Raw genomic sequence first — 18,248 nt, forward strand, 5'->3', positions numbered from 1 at the left:
TAGAAACTGGTGAGGCAGCGTGTGCAGGAGAGCGGCAGATAAGGAGTGGGGAAGTTTGGAGAGCATTAGGTGGCTCACGAGGCCGGGACTGTCAATGGGACGTGGCGCTTCCCAACCGGGGTTGTGTTGACTGTCGTTTTCTCACCACCAGTGTCCTCCATCGGTCACCAGTGCCCCCTCCCAAATCCCTTGTCTCGGACCTGCCAAGGACACCGTGTGGTTCCTTTGCCCTGGAGATGGGCTCATGATGGAAACACGTTGGCTGCTCCCTGAACATGGTCGCCCTGGCAGTGTTCTGCCTGGGGAGTCCTTGTCTCCCCCGATGTCCCTGCATGGTGAGCCTTGGGACAGCTTGCCAGTGTAGTCATGGCTTGCACTAGCCAACAGGATGCTGCTGCCCTGCAGCTGCTTTAGATGGAGTTGTTCAAGTCAGTGGCTGTTTGTGGGGTGGATTCAAACACTTCTGTCCTATGGGAGGTGTTTTGTCATTTTTATTCCAGAGAGAGACACCTCATAGCTGGCAAACCCCCACTGGTAGGCAAAGGCTGTTCCCAGACTAAGTGCTCCGGGGAAATTCAGCCTTCAGGTCCCCTCCTCTCTCCTCCTGTTCCCATTTTCTGAACCCTCCACCTGCTATTTCCTAGCGAGGAGATCACTGCAAAGGAGACTGTGACAGCTCTGGGGGATGTTCTGTGTCAGTGATTATTTAATTTTTGTCTTTTGAGCAGTAAATCCTTTCCCACAGTTGCACATCATGACTCTAATTCTGCCTTATCTGTATATCCCTGGCTGGCAAATTCATCCAAAGCAAAAGGGGATTCCCTGAAAATAAAATCTATGCTACTCAGTAAATGAGGGTCAGGAATAGAGTATATGATAGAGCATTTATGGTAAGGATGTCATGAGCTACTGTGCTTGCTAGCTCTTCATATTAAGTGAGTGAGCAAGCTCCTCTCTCAGGGCTCCTTCTGCCCTTCTTGAAAAGGGTGTTGAAAGATTAAAGGATCATTGAGGTTGGAAGGGACCCCAGGGTCTCTACTCCAACCTCCTGCCAGAAGCAGGGCCAAGGATGGAGACCACACAACCTCTCTACGCACCTGATGCTTGACTGTCCTCATGGTGAGTAGGTTTCTCCTTAGACACTGCCTGAACCTCTCTCCCATTGTTATGCCCATTGATCTCCTCTCACCACGCACCCTGTAAGGAGCCTGGCCACATCTCCTCAGTGCCCCTGTGTGGGTTATGCATCTTGCAGGTCCTGCTGGCCCATTCCTGCCCTCCAGAATTGACGAGATCCCCCATTCTGGGGTCACCTGCAGCTATCTGAGCATGGATAGTGACCAGGCAGCAGTGAGGAGCCTGGGGCCCTCCTGCCCTTTGCTTTTCTTTCTCACAGCTCTTCACTCTTAAGAAATCCCTGGCAGAGGATCACTCCTTACACGAGTGATGCCACCACTGCCTCTTGTAGCCCTGACTTCAGATTCCTCCCATGTCCCACAGCTCCAAGGCCACTGTGGGCTGCAGTGGCTTCTCCTTGGCACGCAAGCAAAGCAGAGATGGGCTTGGATCTGAAAACTCTCCAGAGCAGGAGAGCCCTGAACAAGGTTAAGGCCCATGCTCATCCCACCACCATTTTGCCAAGCGAGCGGTTGGGAAGCACAAAGCCCAGTTACAAGACAAAGGCCAGGAGTCCCAGGGCAGCGTCGCCGGCGCAGTCGTCTCCACACATGCAAAGGTCCCTTCTGCCTTTTTTTTTTTTTCCCCTTTGAAATTTCAAATTCCAGTTTGTGGACAAAGTCCTGCCTATCTGAGAATATAGATCTCCGACCACTGACCAAACTCCACTCCAAGCAGTCCCGAGGGCTGCTCTTCCCCTTGCCCGCAGATGCCTCCGCTCAGCCCCTGGATCTGCTGGGATCACTCCTTTTGCACTGGAGCAGAGTGCTCGTACTTGCATAAAGAGGATTCTGTGTGTTTCAGCCTAAACATCAGCAGCTCCCTTTCTCCTCACGGAATGGGAAGGACCATCGGGAATAACCAGGTAGGAACCTTATCACCTGCAATTCATTTGGGCAGCCATTGCAGATAGAAAACGAGAAGGAGAAACAAGAGCTTCCATTGTGCTTATATCAGCAATTTTAGCTCATCATTTAACTTAGGGAAGGGGGGAAAAGGCGGCTTCAAAGGAGATGAAAAATTAGAGGGAACATGAGCTGGTAGAGGCAAAGCCACTCCATATGGTTAACTGATAACTCCAATTTGCCTCTTCCCTCTCATCTTTTTTGCTTCTCCTGATTAAGCTCAACTTACTCTCATGCTAATCATTTCTTGACCTGTTTATTCTACATTAAAAAATTAACAGAGAGCAGTTTACTGCATGACTTGCTCACACAGCATTGCCACAGATTAGCAGGCAGGCTTTAAGCCTCCACGCAGGACTTTTGGGTCTACACAGCTCGAGGATGAGCTTTTTTTTCCTGTTTTTAAAGAACAGCTTTTTCTAAAGTCAATGTAAATCCCCCTCCCTTCATGCCTTAAGTATATTTGCTCTGTGGCTATTTCCAAATGGGAAAGATAAAGCCAAGGGCTCATGTTTTGTCAGACTTTTTGTAAACAGGGATATTTAGGCCACACTGTCAAACCCTTCTGACTTCTACCATGCCATGATTCCAGAGCAAAGTCATCAGTGCATTAAAAGCATCTCCAGGGAATTTGGCAGGGTCTGGGGGGGCTGCAGGTCAGTGCAGCTGAAACAAGCCCCAGTTCAAGCAGAGGGTCTTTGCCTCTGGGCAGTTGTACAATGGACACCCAGCTGGGGTCAGTGCCTGTGTCCATCCCCACAACGTCCCCAGCAGCAGCGAGAAAAACTGATGATTCAGCAGAAGCTGTTCAGGGTCTGTTTGGTCCTTGCCAGCTTCACAGAACATGTCCCTGCCCCAGCAAAACACCTTGTGGAGGTGAACCGGAGAGGTCCACCACCTGCATCCAGGGACATGGATCAAAAAGATCCAGCCCTGAGAGGCAGGAGGTGACTACAGCCATGTGCCAGACCTGGTCCCTGAGGGAAGACACAGGCATTTCATCTTCCTGTGCAAAACCAGATCACTCTTGGTGATTCATTTTCCCTAGTGCTGTGGTTGGCACAGATGCTGCTTGGAGCTGGGGACAATGTCCAGGACAGACGATGCCTGAGCAGACCTCAGCCATGCTGTCACTGGTGAGCTTGTGACATGCAGTGGTACCCTGAGCTCCCCAGAACTGCTCAGGGTGATGGAGGCAGCTTCCCCTCAACCTCAGGTATTTCTCACCAATGCCACATCTATCAGGAAGTGGCCAAGCCAACCAAAACTGCCCCCAGGACATAAAATCACCATATGGAGAATCAAGGCAGTTTTTGGACATGGGGAAAGAGATACTTCAAAGGAGGTTGCTTGAACTCCTCTCCAAAAGCAACATGCGCATTTTAGCCAAAGCTGGGATGAATGATGGAGCTGGAGGCAGTTACTGGAGCTAAAATAAAAAGCTGGTATGTAAAAGCATTAGGAAAAGAAGTGCGAACATGAGGACAGACAGACCATTTCAGCATATGTTGATAACACTGTGCATTGCTTTCATCCCAGGACCAGAAAGGGGTTTATTATCCTGCCTAACAAAGGCTCTGAGCACTTGAGGAAGTCATTACTAATACTGTTGCTTTGCCAGGACAGTAAGTGTGAACTGTTCTCAGACCAAGCGAGGAAGAAGAACTGTTGATTCATCTTGCATTACCCCATAGTCTGTAACTCATTCTGAGCTATAGCTCCAGCTTCTGATCCCGTTTGCCTCACCTAAACCACTAAAGCGAGTGCTGTGCTCCATCTGAACCACAGTCCAGCACTTTTCAGCAAAACACCCTCTTGCTCATGTGGGAGGAAACCTGGGAAAGCTCTGACTTTGCCACGTGCTGTTTCAGGTTCACTGCACTGGCAGATGCTCAGCTTGAATCCAGCCATTTAAGCCCAGTTTAAATGGGAGAGCAGAAGCCATGGGGAATCAGCAGCGCTGGAGAGGGTCTGCTGCTAGCAAGAAGCACCTATGGCTTTCCATGCCTCACCAGCTCACATGTTCAGTGTGCCAGGGATCTCAGCAGCCCACATCTGCAATTGTTTAGCAGATTAATATAATGCCTTTGTAACTGAAGTAATCTTATAACTTCCCAGAGAAAAAGAGCCCTACAGAGCACCCAATTTGGCAATTTGGAGATCCTCTCCCTTCACCGTTGTCATCCCCTTTGCAAGGGATTTAGGTTTCATTGACTTCTACATTCATTATACATACATGAAACAGCCCTGAATCGCTGCAGCTGGTGAAGCAATGGGTGGAGAACAGCCAAAATCAACAAAGCAAGTTTTACCTTTCTTTTTTTAAGCTGCTTTTCTCTTGTTTGCAAATGTGGATGCTGCAGCAAGCCAAGATGGGGACTGAGCCCCAGTCACTGCTGGGGCTCTCGGGATCAGCCCTCACTAGTAATGAAGGCAAAGGACTCCAAAGCTGCTGGAGGTGTGGAGGGATTGTTCAGTGGGGCAAGTCTGAGCCTGTATCCCCAAAGGCAGGCAAGTCAAGGGCTCCTCAAGGGCAAAAAGCATCTTCCTGCTGGAAAAGTCACCCTGGGTGGGAAGATGAACTTTGGGGGAGCATCTCAGGAAAGGGGTGGAAGGCAGCATGAGGAAGGTGTAGGGTTGCTGGAGGTGGGAGCACAGGTCAGGTCTGAACTGGGGAAGGTAGCCTGGGCATGGGGGAAAAATAAGAAAGCAAGGAGTGGTAAGTTGAAATTGGAGAGATTCTGGTTTCTGGAGTCAGAAGGGAACAAGTCAGTGCTAAACGCTTTTTCTCCGCAGGAGTGGGCAGAGTGCCTGAATAGGCACTTGTGCCCAGTGTCCTCAGTCACCAGAGCACAGCAAGTGCCAGAGGGGTAAGTGGGAGCAAAGTAGCACCCTGGAGCTTCACACCCACAGCAGCTTCGCACCCCTGCAGCCTGTGGCCACCACAGCACCTCCCGTTCAACAGAGCATCCTGTCTTACTGCCGCAGAAACACACAGCTGCAAGCAAGGTATGGGAACAGGGGAGCTTTCTACAGGCAAGGTTTGTTGCATGGGGAGGGGATAAGATCACGCATGGGCATGACACTGCAGTGCCAACTGCCTGGCTCCCAGCTACCAAACAACATAGTGAACAGCTATTTAGCCTCTGAGCATTTGACCTATGTCTCCAAGACAGGATAACGCTATTATTTATCCCTTTACTTTCCTGAAAGGCCCAGTGCCATTGGCCTCTTGTATCATAAAGAAATTAAAATATATTATGACCATAAACTACATCATTTGAGGAAATGAGCCATTTCTTAATAAACCAATCATGGGACTCGGCAACCATGAACTTTTCTAAATCAATCGCCACTGATAAAGAGCACAGGTATTTGCTGGGAGCAGCTCTCAGCACGTGGCTCCCTGTGGGTTGCTGCTGGGAATTCATCCCACGGGATGGTGATTTGGGATGCAGGCTGCCCCAGGAGGCACAAACCCCATTGTCAGCACAAACCCTGCTTGGGGGAATTGCTCAAGGAAGAGGAGCCCCAGGATTTTTGCTGTGCCTCAGGGTTGGGCAGGGGCTATTGGGGTGTTTTGTGGATGGGGCTCTAGAAGAGTCCTGGGTTTGGAATGCACCAAACATGTCCAAGTTTGGACATGCTGCTGGGGCTTCTGCTGCCTGCATCACCCTGAGTCCAGTCAGCTTCCTCGCTGTGGTCCCTGTGGGAGCTGGCTTGCAGGGGACTTGAGCTGGAGTGGGACCCAAAAAAAACCTTTCCTGTAAGAGCTCTGTGCAGCCAGAACTGAAACTCTTTTAGTTGCTTTTACGCTTTGATTATGAGGGCTGGGTAAGCCCCACTGCACACCTCTGGCTAAGGAGCTAAGGCAGTAAAACAGGGCAGGACCAGAAGTTGTGCTGGAGGTTGGCAGGGCGCATCCCTGGGCCTGCTAAGGCGGTGATGACGGGCACTGGGAACTGAACTGAGGACAACCGATTCATATCCCAAATTGCACAGCCAGGGTGTCTGTGGGACACCAGTCTGTTTCCACCATCTCTTCCCCCAGGAGTCCCAGCACCCACCCCACCATGCTCCCAAGTTGGGGTATCTCTCCAGAGCCCTAGAATCAAGCTTGGGGACAACAGCCACCACCACCCAGAAGCCAAAACAGAAACCAGGGACTTTGGGGTCCCCTCTGATGGGGACCAGCGATATGTATGTGGGGGATTAGCATATTTTGCTGCTCTGAAACCCCACTGGAGACCCTGGAGGTTGCCAATGCCCTTCATTCACATCGCCTCTGCAGCTACTTCTCTACCTGCTGTGAGTGCCAGCGGGAGCGTAGTGGGTACCTGGTGTTTCCTGGAGCAGGTTGTATGTGCTGCCATTCATCTTCTCTGCGGGCCAAGCTAGGGGAGTCTCGCCCTGGGATGGGGCCGTGCAGCCAGCGAGCCCCCCGTGGGCAGCAGGGCATGAGCCATGCCCAGAGCTGGCTGTGGTGCAGCAGCAGGGACCAGCTAATCCCTTAATGCTGGTCACAATGAGATTTGATGGGGAACAGGAGTTCGTGCCGCGGAGCCGCAGATTTTAAAGGCTTCTGGCTACTACCCGGAGGGGAATTATAAGGTGGCTCTGGGTCTGTGCCCTGCTGCTAGTGCCCACAGGCTGCTTTCTGGGCCACCTTTCTGAGGTGCCCTCACCCTGGCCTCAGGCCTACTGCTGGGTTTGTGCAGGGCAGCTCCAGAGGCTGCTCCAGAAAGCATGCCTGGGTGTGTTTAACAGCAGGAGCGGGTCTGACTCCCGCTCTGGGGAGAGGCTGCCCGCTTTCACTTTAAGATGTTTCTATATAAATACCCAGAGCACCATATCCTTGAGAAATGACCTTTGTCGTCCCTCCCAGACACCACCATAGCACTCAGGGATGGGGATGCGGGGATGAAGCAGGGTGGCAGAGGAAGCTGTGTGCCTGGTGCTCCCTGTCTTTGGGCAGCACTGAGTTTTGTCCCGCAGACATGTTTCTCCTCTGCAGGGAGTGTGTGTGCCAGCACATGGGGCTCTGCTTGGCCCAGAGGAGGAAAATTAGGTGTAGGATTAGTGTGGCACTTCACTGGGTGTTCATAGGCACTGAGCAATACATTGAATGCTGGAAGGGAGAACTGGGCACCTTGGCAATGCAACCCTGTGCCCCAACCATGGCCAGGAGCGAGCATGGCCTCCGCACCCAGAAGAACCATCTTGGGGCCAAGCCCATCTGAAACACCCATTTTCCTGCACTTTCCTTCCTCCTTGATGGTTTTCATCCCACCAAGCCTACCCGTTTTCACTGTGCTAAGGAGGAGAGAGCTCGTTCCTGCCATCCAGAGACGCTGGACTGGATCCCGAGCACCATCTCAAAGGCGTAAGTCTAATGGAGCCAAACCATTCCTAAACCATTCCTGTCCCATCTCTGCAGCTCCCACCCAGGGCTGCCTGTAGTGCATTCATATTAATTGGAATGCATGCGGCTGGCAGCTGCCAGAAGACTCCTGATGAGTCAGGGATGGGGAATGACCACAAGTCCGTACATCGGCTCCTGATGAGTCAGGGATGGGGAATGACCACAAGTCCGTACATCGGCTCCATGCCCAGGGAAGGGGTGTGCTAATGCCCAGCTTGCCCACATGGAGCCGGGAGCAGCACCAGGGGCAGGGCTGGGGCTGAACTGTACGTAACCCCATGACACCTCTCTTCACCCCTCCGTTTCCACACAGGTTTCAATGCCTGTAGCACAGAAACACACCCAGGTCAACAGAGATTTCTCTCAGACAGTGGCAGTCCCTGAGAACACCCATGGATGAGCTGCAGGCAGCACCTGCCTCTGCTTTCACCAGGGTATCCATGGGGTGGCAAAGCTACCACCTCCATTCCACCACCATTTGGTCCCTGATGGCAGCAGACTCTAGGGAGGGAAGCAGCCAGGCTGTGGATCTGAAGTCTGGCTCTTCGTCCCCTTGTCCCTCCTGTTCCTTATTCCACCCTTCATTTCCCAGTGCTATCTTTACCCTGCCGATGGCTGATTCCCTTGAGCACCCATCAATGCCCTCTCTGCTCCTTCCTGCTGGGGCACCTTGATCTGGCTGAGTCTGCTCATCATTGGGGCAGGACCTGCTCATGTGCCATGGTGGCTGCAAGCAAGAGGCCACACAGCTTGCTGGATGGGGGCTTGCAGCACAGGCAGGGCTTTTTTCCATGGGACAGTTGTTATTTTATGCCTCCTGCTGAGCCCCACAGTGTTGCCCTATCCATTAACCTGACATCCTGCCCAGCCTCACAGCCCATGGCCAAATTTCCTCGGGTGACGTTAGCATCAGTGCATCCTCTTCCCAGGCTGAGGCGGTAGTGGGACATACCATGCCATCCTGGTGATGGGCTGGGATGCAGGTCCTGCCCAGCCAGTTGGAAACCAGGGCAGGCTGGCACATTGGGGGTGAGCAGCAGCTTCTTATCATGGGGTATCAAGGCTTTGGGGACCACGCAGCAAAATGCTGAGCCTCCCCTTGGAGCAGAGGTGGGGAGAGAAGTGGCTGAATGGGACAGGAGGAGCAGCACTGGGCCATAAATGCAGCATGGTGGCTGTCGTTTATGTGTCAGCAAACACCTTGAGTGGGCTTGACTATTGATTCTGACTGTATAAAAGAGTGTTGTGGCACTTGTTCAGGTCTGTGCAGGTTTTACAGCTCTTGTTCGGCGAAGTGCTCATGTATTTGGTTTTGCTCCTTCCTTCAGGCCTATCTGTTGACATTGGCTCTCCTGAGCAGAGCGTTGGGCCACGCCAGGAAGCTGAGTGTACAACTCTCCTTGCGTTTCCCACTTTCCCAGGGGTTATCGCCTATGAAATCTCACACACACCCATGGCCAGAAAAGGTTTCTGATGCAGAGGCAGGTGAAAGGTGCCCACTGGTCCCACGGTGGTGAGTTTGGGTGCCCCATGCTTGGTAGCAGGGGCTGAGCCACCTTCCCTGGCAGAGGGGTTTTGAGTGGATGGGTAAAGCCACAGCAAAGGGAGGCTGCGGTGGGATGAGCACGGTCAGAGGTCTGTAGAGCTGTGATGAAAATCAGGGCATCAAACCAGCTTGGTTGTGCAGGGAAGGAGAATGTGTCAGGGCTCCCATTGCAGAGGAGATGGCCAGTGTGTGGTGACCCACAGCAGGAGGCACACAGTAGCACCCATTTGCCACCTCCAGTCCTCTTCCCAACAGAAGATGCCAGCACTAGCTGAGCCTGCAGGGACACTTGGTGCTGGGGGGCTCAGAGGGCTTGAGCCCATGGTGATGGTTCCCAGGTCCCCCTCCACCCCTCAGCACTGGGGCTCCTGGTGCCATGGGGATGCAGCCAGAGTCCCTCCAGTGGCTGCAGCATTTCGGGATAGAAAGTCCGGTCCTGCCTTGTGGGCACTTCAGCTTTTTGGAGCCAGGATCCAGCTGCTCCTCAGCTATTGGTGTCTTTCCACAGCCACTTGCTCTGTATGGAGCTGCTTCAGTGCATCATCCAGAGCCCACTGTTAGTTTTTGACTGGCACCGTTAGTCTTTCCTGAAGGGGTTTGCTGGTTAATTTTGGCTGATGCTCAGGCTGAAGCTTGGATGGGGCTCGTTCCTTCAGCGTAATTGCTTCTGGGACCTGGCTTTGCTCAGAGGCCCCAGTGGGAATGTGGTGCCTCTGCCCAGTGCAGAGCCATCAGCCTTGGGTTCGTGATACAGCCACTACCTTGAAATTTGCCTTTCGTGAAATTCTGCAACATTTGCTCTTTCCACAAACATTTCTGCCAGGAACGTTGTTTGCTCCAATATTTGAGGAAAGCAAACAGAGGGGGAGCCTGAACACAAACAGTCATGGATGTTTTTTCGCACTCTTTGCCCTGCTCTACCCCCAAGCCCACCACAGAGACACTTGTAGGTGACCCCTCTGCTCCAGCTACCCCTTGGCTCTGCCTGTGCCCACTGCTGGCCACGATCCCACTGCAAATACTGCTGTATTTCAAAGAAGATCACCCAGACCTTGCTGCCTGCGGGACCACCATCGCTCACCACCCCTTTGCGCTCGCTTTAGACAAACATCATTTTAATGCCATTTGAGAAATGTCAGCAGAAGACCAACCGAGCCTGTCTGACCCACACACCTACACCAGCCACTCCTCAAGCCTTCCCAGGCCTCGTGCTGCTCACCTCCCAGAGCTGGAGCTCACCCCAGCCCTCTGTGCTCACTCCCATTGTAAATTGCCATCGTGTTTCCAAGTGAAGCCGCAGACCAGGGCGTGCTGCTGCCTGGTAAGTGCTGGGGTGAGACGGCTGCCCCGGTGTGGTGGAAGTTGCAGCCCTGCATACAACCGCAGTCACTGTCTTGACACCGAGCAGCATCCCTGCAGCTCCCAGCGATGCGGAGCATCCCCTGCTCTTCCCCAAGGAGATACTCTTCCCTAAGTCTCAGGATCAAGCCAAGGCAGCTAAAGCAGTGATTGTTCCTTCTGCATCCCATCTGAATACCAGGGCTTATTTCTGGGTGCAGCAAGACCCTGCTCAGCGGTTTCTTGCCCCGGTAAGTGCTGACCCTGCCAGTGTTATAAACACCACTAACAGCCAGTGGGGATGGTAGGAGTGGGCACAGGGAAGGACCTGTGCGGGTGTCGCAAAACTTACGAGTCCCTGATGGCCTCCGTGCCATGGACACAGAGCACAAGGAGTAAACAGAGGAATTAAATAGCAGCTGACATGAGAAATCAAGAGGGGGAAAGCTCAGTTTGGGTAGTAGTTAGTGTAAAGCTATAATTAGATCAATTTGTCAATGAGAAATAGCTGCTTCATAGTGAAAAGTAAAAATCCTCAGAACTTCTGCCTCCTCTGGCGTTCTTCAGCTGAAGCTGTTCCCCACATCTGACCAAACTGCCCAAGCAGCTCCGATGGCTCGCATTTTTCAGCTGATTTCCAAAGCTGCTTTACTGAGCTGGCCCCGCTGTAACCACCGGCCCCGGGGATCCCTGGCTCTGAGACACTTCCAATATAAAAAGGAGAGGTGCTGCCCATGCTGGGATTGAAGGAAATTGCCAGGATTGTGCCCAAGTCTCATTTGGAGAACTAAGGTGGAGCCGGGGTCTCATCACCAGCTTGCTGCCCCTTACACCTTCTCCATACCCTACCCTCTCACACACTCATTTGCAGCCTCCCCTGGGGATTTAACTTCAGTGCGCCTGGAGGAGCCCTTTCCAGCAGAGCATCCTCCAAATCCTTTACACCAGGCACAGGTCTGATGGGAGAGAAACCAGTGCCTCCAAGGTATGGTTTAGGGGCAATGCTGCAGGCAATCTGGGGCAGGGTTGAAGGAGCTGCAGTGGGTGGATGCCCCACTCTGATCTTATCAATGCCACTGCTGGAAAGAGCAGGCTAGACCCGCTTGCTGTCCTGAGGCCAAGTGCCAGCACCCAGCTTCCCCCTTAATATAACCCTGGCTTCAAATGGATACTGAAATGCTGAAGCCCCTCACAGATGGGGAGACAGAAAAATCAGAGAGTCTTTCTGTCTGTCAAAGGAAACTGAAAATGACCCCTCCAAGGCTGAAGGCTCATCTGGTGGATGTGGTGTGCACCATCAGCTGAGCCCAGCAATGCCATGGGGGTGGCTGGGACTGGCTGCTCTGGTGGGACTCAGTGCACCACCACTGCCTGGAGCATCCCGTTGCTTTCCAAGAGAATAATCTCCCCGGTGACCCTGGAAAGGGCTTGGCCACCACTTTGCCATCAGCCCCATGGCACATCCTGCTGCTGTGCCCACCCTGCCACACAGCCCAGCCCCACAGCACTGCTAGGCACTGCCCAGTCCCCAGCCCTTCCTCGCCTCTATTTGGATAACTTTTTCACCCGTTTTATTTATGAGGACTCCCCTCCTTCTGCCAACGCTGAGCTTCCTCCCCCTTTGGTCTGGGAGGCCCTTCTTGCTTTTCTATTCTTATTATTTTTCTCTCTTTCCCCTGGCAAGGCCCCAGGCTCAGCCTCACGACGGGCTCGTGGGCAGTGGTCCCATGGCTTGCTTTGGCCATGGGAGCAGATGGTGGGATGTGCAGTGACTCTTCTCCAGCCACCCTGTGGTTCCCAGCCCTGCCTGCGCCTGCCCTGTGGCCCATCACTGACCCTCAGGCTGAAATATTAGGAGAAAATCAGGATTAAACCAAGAAATCAGGACCAACCAGTGGCAACGTGTGCCTGCCTGTGCTTGAGGTCACTGATGTGCCAGGGCGGGCAAGCGGCTGCTCCCACTGGTGCAAGCTACAAGTGGGCAGAATAACTTAATCATAAGTGATTAAAGAGCTTGTTCAGCTCCTTGCATCACGTCTGTCAGGCAAAGCCTGTTGCTCACTACAGGAATAAGGTTGGGTTTGCACCCTGGGGCTTAGGGCTGGAGGTGGCACCCACAGGAGGCTGCAGCCTGGAGCAAGAGAAGGCACCACCCAGAACAGGGCCATGGGCAAAGTGCGAGGAGGTTGCCTGGGAGTCCCACAAACCCTCCTGGGACCTGGCTGAGTGTGGGCTGGTGGGGCTGTGTGTGGTCATGACTGAGGTGTGATAAAGGAGAAGGGGAGCAGGACATGAAAAATACAGTGAGGAGAGGCAAGGTATCAGGATGGAGAGACATGGGGTGTGATGGGAAGCCAGGGGAAGTGATGGAGAGCCACAGGGAAGTGGTGGAGAGCCACCAGGAAATGATGGAGAGCCACAAGGAAGTGATGGAGAGCCACAAGGAAGTGATGGAGATCCATGAGGATGACGGAGAACCCCGCAACTGTGAGACCTTGTTTACTGAGACCTTCCTCCACATGCTGGCCATGCCCAGGGAACTGGGATTCCCAGATCTCATGGAACCAGCCCCAGCCCCTTGCTGCGCAGGTAAGCTGTTACATGGGCACATTTGAACCCATCTTGAGGGTAGCAGTGGTCTGGTGACAGCCTGGGCAGGGGGACCTCTCCCCTGGCACCCATGTTTGTTGGCAGAAGGCATCTAGCACAGCCAACAAGAGCAGTGGCACGGGGCTGCCCCATGTACCTGCTGTGCCGTGCAGGGAGCATGGGCACAGATCTGGTGTGCATCTCCCTGCAGCCAGGCTCCCTGCCTGCTGCTCTGTACCACAGACACTGGGGCTGCTGTTCATCCAGGCGCTACGCTCCCTGCTGGGAACCTGCCCAGCCCCAGCCCTAGGTGAGAGCAGCAGCGCTGGCAGGCACCCGCTGTGCCCGCTCGCACAGCCCTGGCACACCACGGGCACCACAGCCTTTGCACCGGGGCTGGCTGCGTGTCCTAAGGCAGCGTCACCTCCTCTCTAAACCCTTCCTCTTGTGCTGCCAGCCAGCCCTGCGGCAGCCCCTTGCGCCAGCTCTGCTCCCTTCGCACGTGCCTCCTTCTCTGAGCCAAGCACAGCGAAAGAGAGAAAGCACAGAGACAGAGATGTATTTATACGACAGAAAGGTCAATTGGGGACCCTCTTCCTGCCTCCATCTCCAGGTACCTGAGGCGGTGGGGGCCGGGCAGCGCGGTGGGGCCGGGATGTGGGGCTGGGGGCTGCTGCCCATTCCCAGCCCCGCTTCCCGCGAGCGACGCCGGGGCGGCAGCGCGGGCGATGGGAATGCTGTACTCACCATATGGAGCCTCCATCTTAGCGCTTAGCTGGGTGCTTACATTGACCATGTCTCGCCGGCTACTGCTATGGGGACTTGGGGCGGAAAAACCCGAGGAGGTAGAGGAATAAAAGGAAATCTAAATAGATAAATAGAAATGTCTTTCACTAAGGAGCGAGGTGAAGGCAGGAGGGAGCGCGGAGAGGCAGGGCGAGAAAACCTGCCTCTCCTGTTATCTTACTGATTCGCTTAATCGGGGCTAATGTGGGTGGAGATGTTAAATAGTAACCAAGCTCTTATGGAAACCAATCTGCAAGGTGCCGTTGCTGTAGCTATAGTAACCAAGCTAGAAACTCAAACATGGCTTTTACTGGACTCTTTTGGGGCTCCCATTTTCCCCCGGTGTCAAGGCCAGGGCAGCTGATGGGCTGGGATTCACCCCTGGCTGCAGGGGACAGGGAAGCCAAATCCGATTCCACAGCATCCCGGGTGCTGCCAGTTTTGTGCCATAGCCCACCCGTGACGGGAAAAGCCTGCCCATGGGGAAGGGGCAAACACTGCAAACACTGGGGAACCAGGGGCTGTGGGATGAGCTGTGGGGCTGGCACGGGCAGAGCAGAGCCTGGACAAAGCACAGGGGACAAAATGCCCCAGTCATGAGCCGGGGCTTGTCCACTCCATGCGGAACCAGAGGGGTCACTTGGGGATGGGGAGCGTGGGGATGCTGCAGTGGGATGCAGGGTGGTACCCTGAGAACAGCACCGGGGCACAGGGCAGTCACAGCTCCTTCCCATCTCTCTCTGCTTCCCAAACCGAGGGGACCTGTAGGGTTCCACAGCCACTCATGGACACCTCTGCTCCTTCCAGGACCACAGCACCAAGGAGGAGCCCTGGGGTCTTCACAGTCCGGAATGTTCCTTGTGCCACCGGTGGTTCCATGCTGAGGCAAGCAGGGCCATGTGCTAGAAGTGTTGCTGGAATGATACCAAGCATATGGGGAGTCCCAAAGGAGCGTGCATCGGAGCAGGGCAAGTGAGGAGAGGGCCGCTGGGACACAGTGAGCAGGAATCACACACATCGCAGGAATCACAGCCAAGGCCTGGGAATCTGGGGATCCTTGGGTTTGCTGAGTGATGAGAGGTCCTAGGGAGGGAGAGGATGTGGATAACGGGGTGCTCAGTGATGCTGGGGTTGAGGTAGGGCACTGGGATGGTGTGGGGATGTGTGCTATGGAGAGGGGACACAGCTGGGGCTCCCCACTTCTCCAGCTCCTCACCTCAAGGGGAGCATATTGGTACTCACCTACAGCAGCCTCTGCCTTAGCACAGGTGGGGAGCAGTGGCAAAACCCCCCAAGCCTGCAGAGCAGGGACCACGACAGCCAGCCCTGCTCCTTCCACACACCCTCAAACCATCCCCGTCTCAGGAAACAGGGACCTGAACCATTCCTATTTCCCACAAAGTGGAAAGCAGCCAGAAAACACAAATGCTGCTGAAACATATGTATATGCTAATAATTATAAATGCTAAAATATATAGTATTTTATATAATATATAAATATATAATATACAATAATATATAATATGCTAAAAATTATGATCTTATAAAAGCAGTTTCCTACACTAGGGATGAAGCAGGTTGGACAGCCGGGCTGCTGGTGTGGGGGTCAGTGTTATAAATAATTCCGGTTCACCCCATCCCCATTCCCGGAGGCTCCTCGTGGGGCTGCAGCTCTAGAATCAACTGACATGGTTGGATCTGAGTCCGGTGAAGCACATGTTGTTGGAGCAGCCCCCGCCGTAGGCTGGGGGGCAGGCTGAGCACGGCTGCCCCACCTTGTACGGCACCTCTCCCTGCCAGTTGCCCCTAAAAAGAGAGGAGAGCATCACCTCTGAGCACCACCGCCAGCACCAGAGCGAGGGTGTTGGGGGGGTTCCCTCCATGCACTCACTTGAAGGCGTAGTTGCAGACGAGGAGGACGGCGTGCCTCAGCGTGCTGCCCCACACGCGTACATTGGTGCACGTGCTGAGGGCACAGCCCAGGCGGCTGGAGGATGCCCACACCATCTGCGCCAGGACAGAGAGCAGGAGCCATCAGTGACCATCCACCCAGGCATCCAACATCCACCACCCCAGGACCACAGCGCAGGGCTGAGTCGCACCATGGAATTACATCCCGCCTAGCAAATTCCTTGGGTTGGATCCTGTGCCCGTCATAGGCAATGCTTTGTCCCCAGTGATCTTTCGCTGTCTGTCTTCTGCCTGCAGCCCCTCTGCCCCCTGCTCACTCCAATGAGCAGCAGTCTGGGTCGGTTCTCTGATTTACCCAAATTAGATCCCAAATGTCACCCCGAATCGCAGCCAGCAGCTCACCCTGCACACACGGAGAGCAAACAGTGCCAGAAGCTCCTCCTAAAGCCTCTCCAGGATGAATTTCTTCCTTAAAAAAGTGTCTTGCCCATTTGCAACCCAGAGTGTCCCTGAGCATCCCCATGGATGAGCTGCACAAAGATGCAGATGCTCAGGTAATGGTTGGAGCCATGCAGAGGAGGTATTTAGGGACTGGCACTGGGAAGCAGAGGGAAGTTTTCCATATTGTGCTGGCCAGGCTGCTGGTGGATGTGCCAGGGGATGAAGGAGCTGCATTCCAGGTTGCTGACACAGCCGGGTGCTGTAAAGCCGCTCCATCACAGACAGGATTCATGCCTGCACCTTTCCAGCAGGCAGAGTGCCTGCTGCCAGCCCTGCTGCCAGGATTCCATCCCAGATCCCAGGTCTGCTCCCTGCACCGAGGCTTTGTGCAATGCTCACCTGCGTGTAGTGGCTGCAGACGGAGCCGCTGCATTTGGAGGGGCAGCGGGGGTTGCACTCGTGGGGGTGCGGGAAGGAGTAGTGCTGCTTCTCCTGGTGCCAGGATTTCACCATGTTGATGACGGAGATGGACCTGCAAAAGATGCTGCGGGTGAGGTGGACCTCCTCCCCCTCAGAGCTCATGGGCAACGGAGATGAAGGGGAAGGCTCTGCTTTGAGGAATGGGGAGAGAAGAGGGTTTTGGCATTCCTAGTGAGAAGGGGCAACAACACCCTCGTGCCAAGTCCACTTGTGGAACTGGTGGACACACAACCCTCACTTGAGGCCCCTGAGTGCTCAGCTTCCTGGTGGAGCTCCAGGACCTGCATCCCCCTGGTCCATGTGCCAGGCAGACAGGATTGATGCCATTCTCCCAGCTGAGCACCTCTGGTTTCCTATATTTACCCTTCTGCAAGAGCTGGATCCCCCATCTCCACCACGGGGGCCTTTATGTGCTCCTGGTTGCTTCTCAGTCCTTTGCAACTACAGCTCAGAGCCTCCCTGCTTCTTGACCGAGGGGTGGCTGCTGCTCCTCCTCCTCCAGCATCGCAGGGTGCAGGGGGTTCCCAGGAGCCCGCTCTGCCCGCGGGGCACTCACCTGCCCGACTGGATGAAGAGGTTCTGCCCCACGTATTTCATCAGCTCGGGGGGGCCGTGGTCCCACAGGCAGCGCGCAGCCCACGCCTCAGCTGCCCTGGCCAGCCGCTCATCCCAGACCTGGCCAGGAGGAAAGGAAAAGGGCAGGCAGGGATTTTGACTGCCCAGAGGAGGGAAGAGGAGAAACCCACTCTCCTGTGCTCAGGGAGCACCCACCAGTGTCCAAAAGCCACATCAGGCTGGGAAAAGCCCAGGGGCAGCCATCCCACAGCTGGGAAGCTCCCAGATGTCTCAGGCATGGGACCAGGGGTCCTAAATCTGCCCCTGGGAGGACGCATCACCCCATTAGGACTCCATCCCTCCTGCGCAGAGACTGCATGCGCCTGCCCTGCACCAGGGACATGGAACATCCCCCATGACAGATGACAGCCACAAACCCTGACATCCCCATGTGTGGGTGCCCCATCCTTACCAGGTTGGGCACCCACATCCCAGGTGAGCCCCTTGACCCCACCAAGGACCCAGAGATACTCTACTGGAGCCTGACTCACCATGTACTCCATGTTGGCCGCGGGGGGGGACACCTGCGCCCGCACTTGATTGTGGTAGTCCAAAATCATGCTCATGTCGCGGCGGGAGAGGAACCGCTTCGGATTGCCCCGGGGGACCCCCGCACCCCACAGCAGCCCCGCGGCTCTGCTCCCGGCAGGGGACAGGGGCTCGGTGTCGTTGGGCAGCAGCCGGGAGCTGGACTCTTGTGGCATCCAGAAGCCCACAGCAGTGAGGAGCAGCGGCAAGGGGAGCACAGTCATGCTAGCCCGGCAGGGAGATGTCTGAGGACCTGGTTTTCTTCTTGTTTCCTTTAAAGAATGAAATCAGTACAAAACCTTCCCCATCTTTTCAGCCATTGCACAAACCTGTCAGGCAGCGGTTAAATAGGATCCTGCTGAGAAACTCGCTGCAGCCTCCTGCCCTGTAACTTCCCACATGTTTGGTGTGTTGAATAAATCCCCAGCACAAATCTCATACAGATAAAGAAATGCACGGCAAAGTTCTTCACCAGTAACAAATTCTGACGATTCCTTCCCTCAGGGGAAGA

General features: G+C 54.4%; 1 protein-coding gene across 1 annotated transcript; it reads right to left on the reverse strand.

Moving 5' to 3' along the window:
* Positions 1 to 15,350: 15,350 nt before the first annotated feature.
* On the reverse strand, positions 15,351 to 17,969 carry R3HDML (R3H domain containing like). The gene is made up of 5 exons (XM_061441380.1): positions 17,701 to 17,969; positions 17,151 to 17,269; positions 16,514 to 16,646; positions 15,654 to 15,769; positions 15,351 to 15,568 (listed from the first exon to the last, which is right to left on the reverse strand). The coding sequence occupies exons 1-5, from the start codon at positions 17,959 to 17,961 to the stop codon at positions 15,442 to 15,444; spliced, it is 756 nt and encodes a 251-aa protein (XP_061297364.1). The 5' UTR covers positions 17,962 to 17,969; the 3' UTR covers positions 15,351 to 15,441.
* Positions 17,970 to 18,248: the final 279 nt, after the last annotated feature.

Source organism: Pezoporus flaviventris, unplaced genomic scaffold (genome assembly GCF_033815535.1).
Source record: "Pezoporus flaviventris isolate CSIRO_AGI_PZ_B2104156 unplaced genomic scaffold, CSIRO_AGI_Pfla_v1 ptg000213l, whole genome shotgun sequence".
Classification (NCBI taxonomy): domain Eukaryota; kingdom Metazoa; phylum Chordata; class Aves; order Psittaciformes; family Psittacidae; genus Pezoporus; species Pezoporus flaviventris.

Bases quoted from the DNA above. Each gene is read 5' to 3' on its own strand.
- R3HDML (XM_061441380.1), bottom strand. From the start codon at position 17,961: ATGACTGTGCTCCCCTTGCCGCTGCTCCTCACTGCTGTGGGCTTCTGG. The intron at 17,270-17,700 runs GTGAGTCAGGCT...CCTCCTGGCCAG, and splicing joins CGGCCAACATGGAGTACATG to GTCTGGGATGAGCGGCTGGC. The intron at 16,647-17,150 runs GTGAGTGCCCCG...CATCTTTTGCAG, and splicing joins CTCTTCATCCAGTCGGGCAG to GTCCATCTCCGTCATCAACA.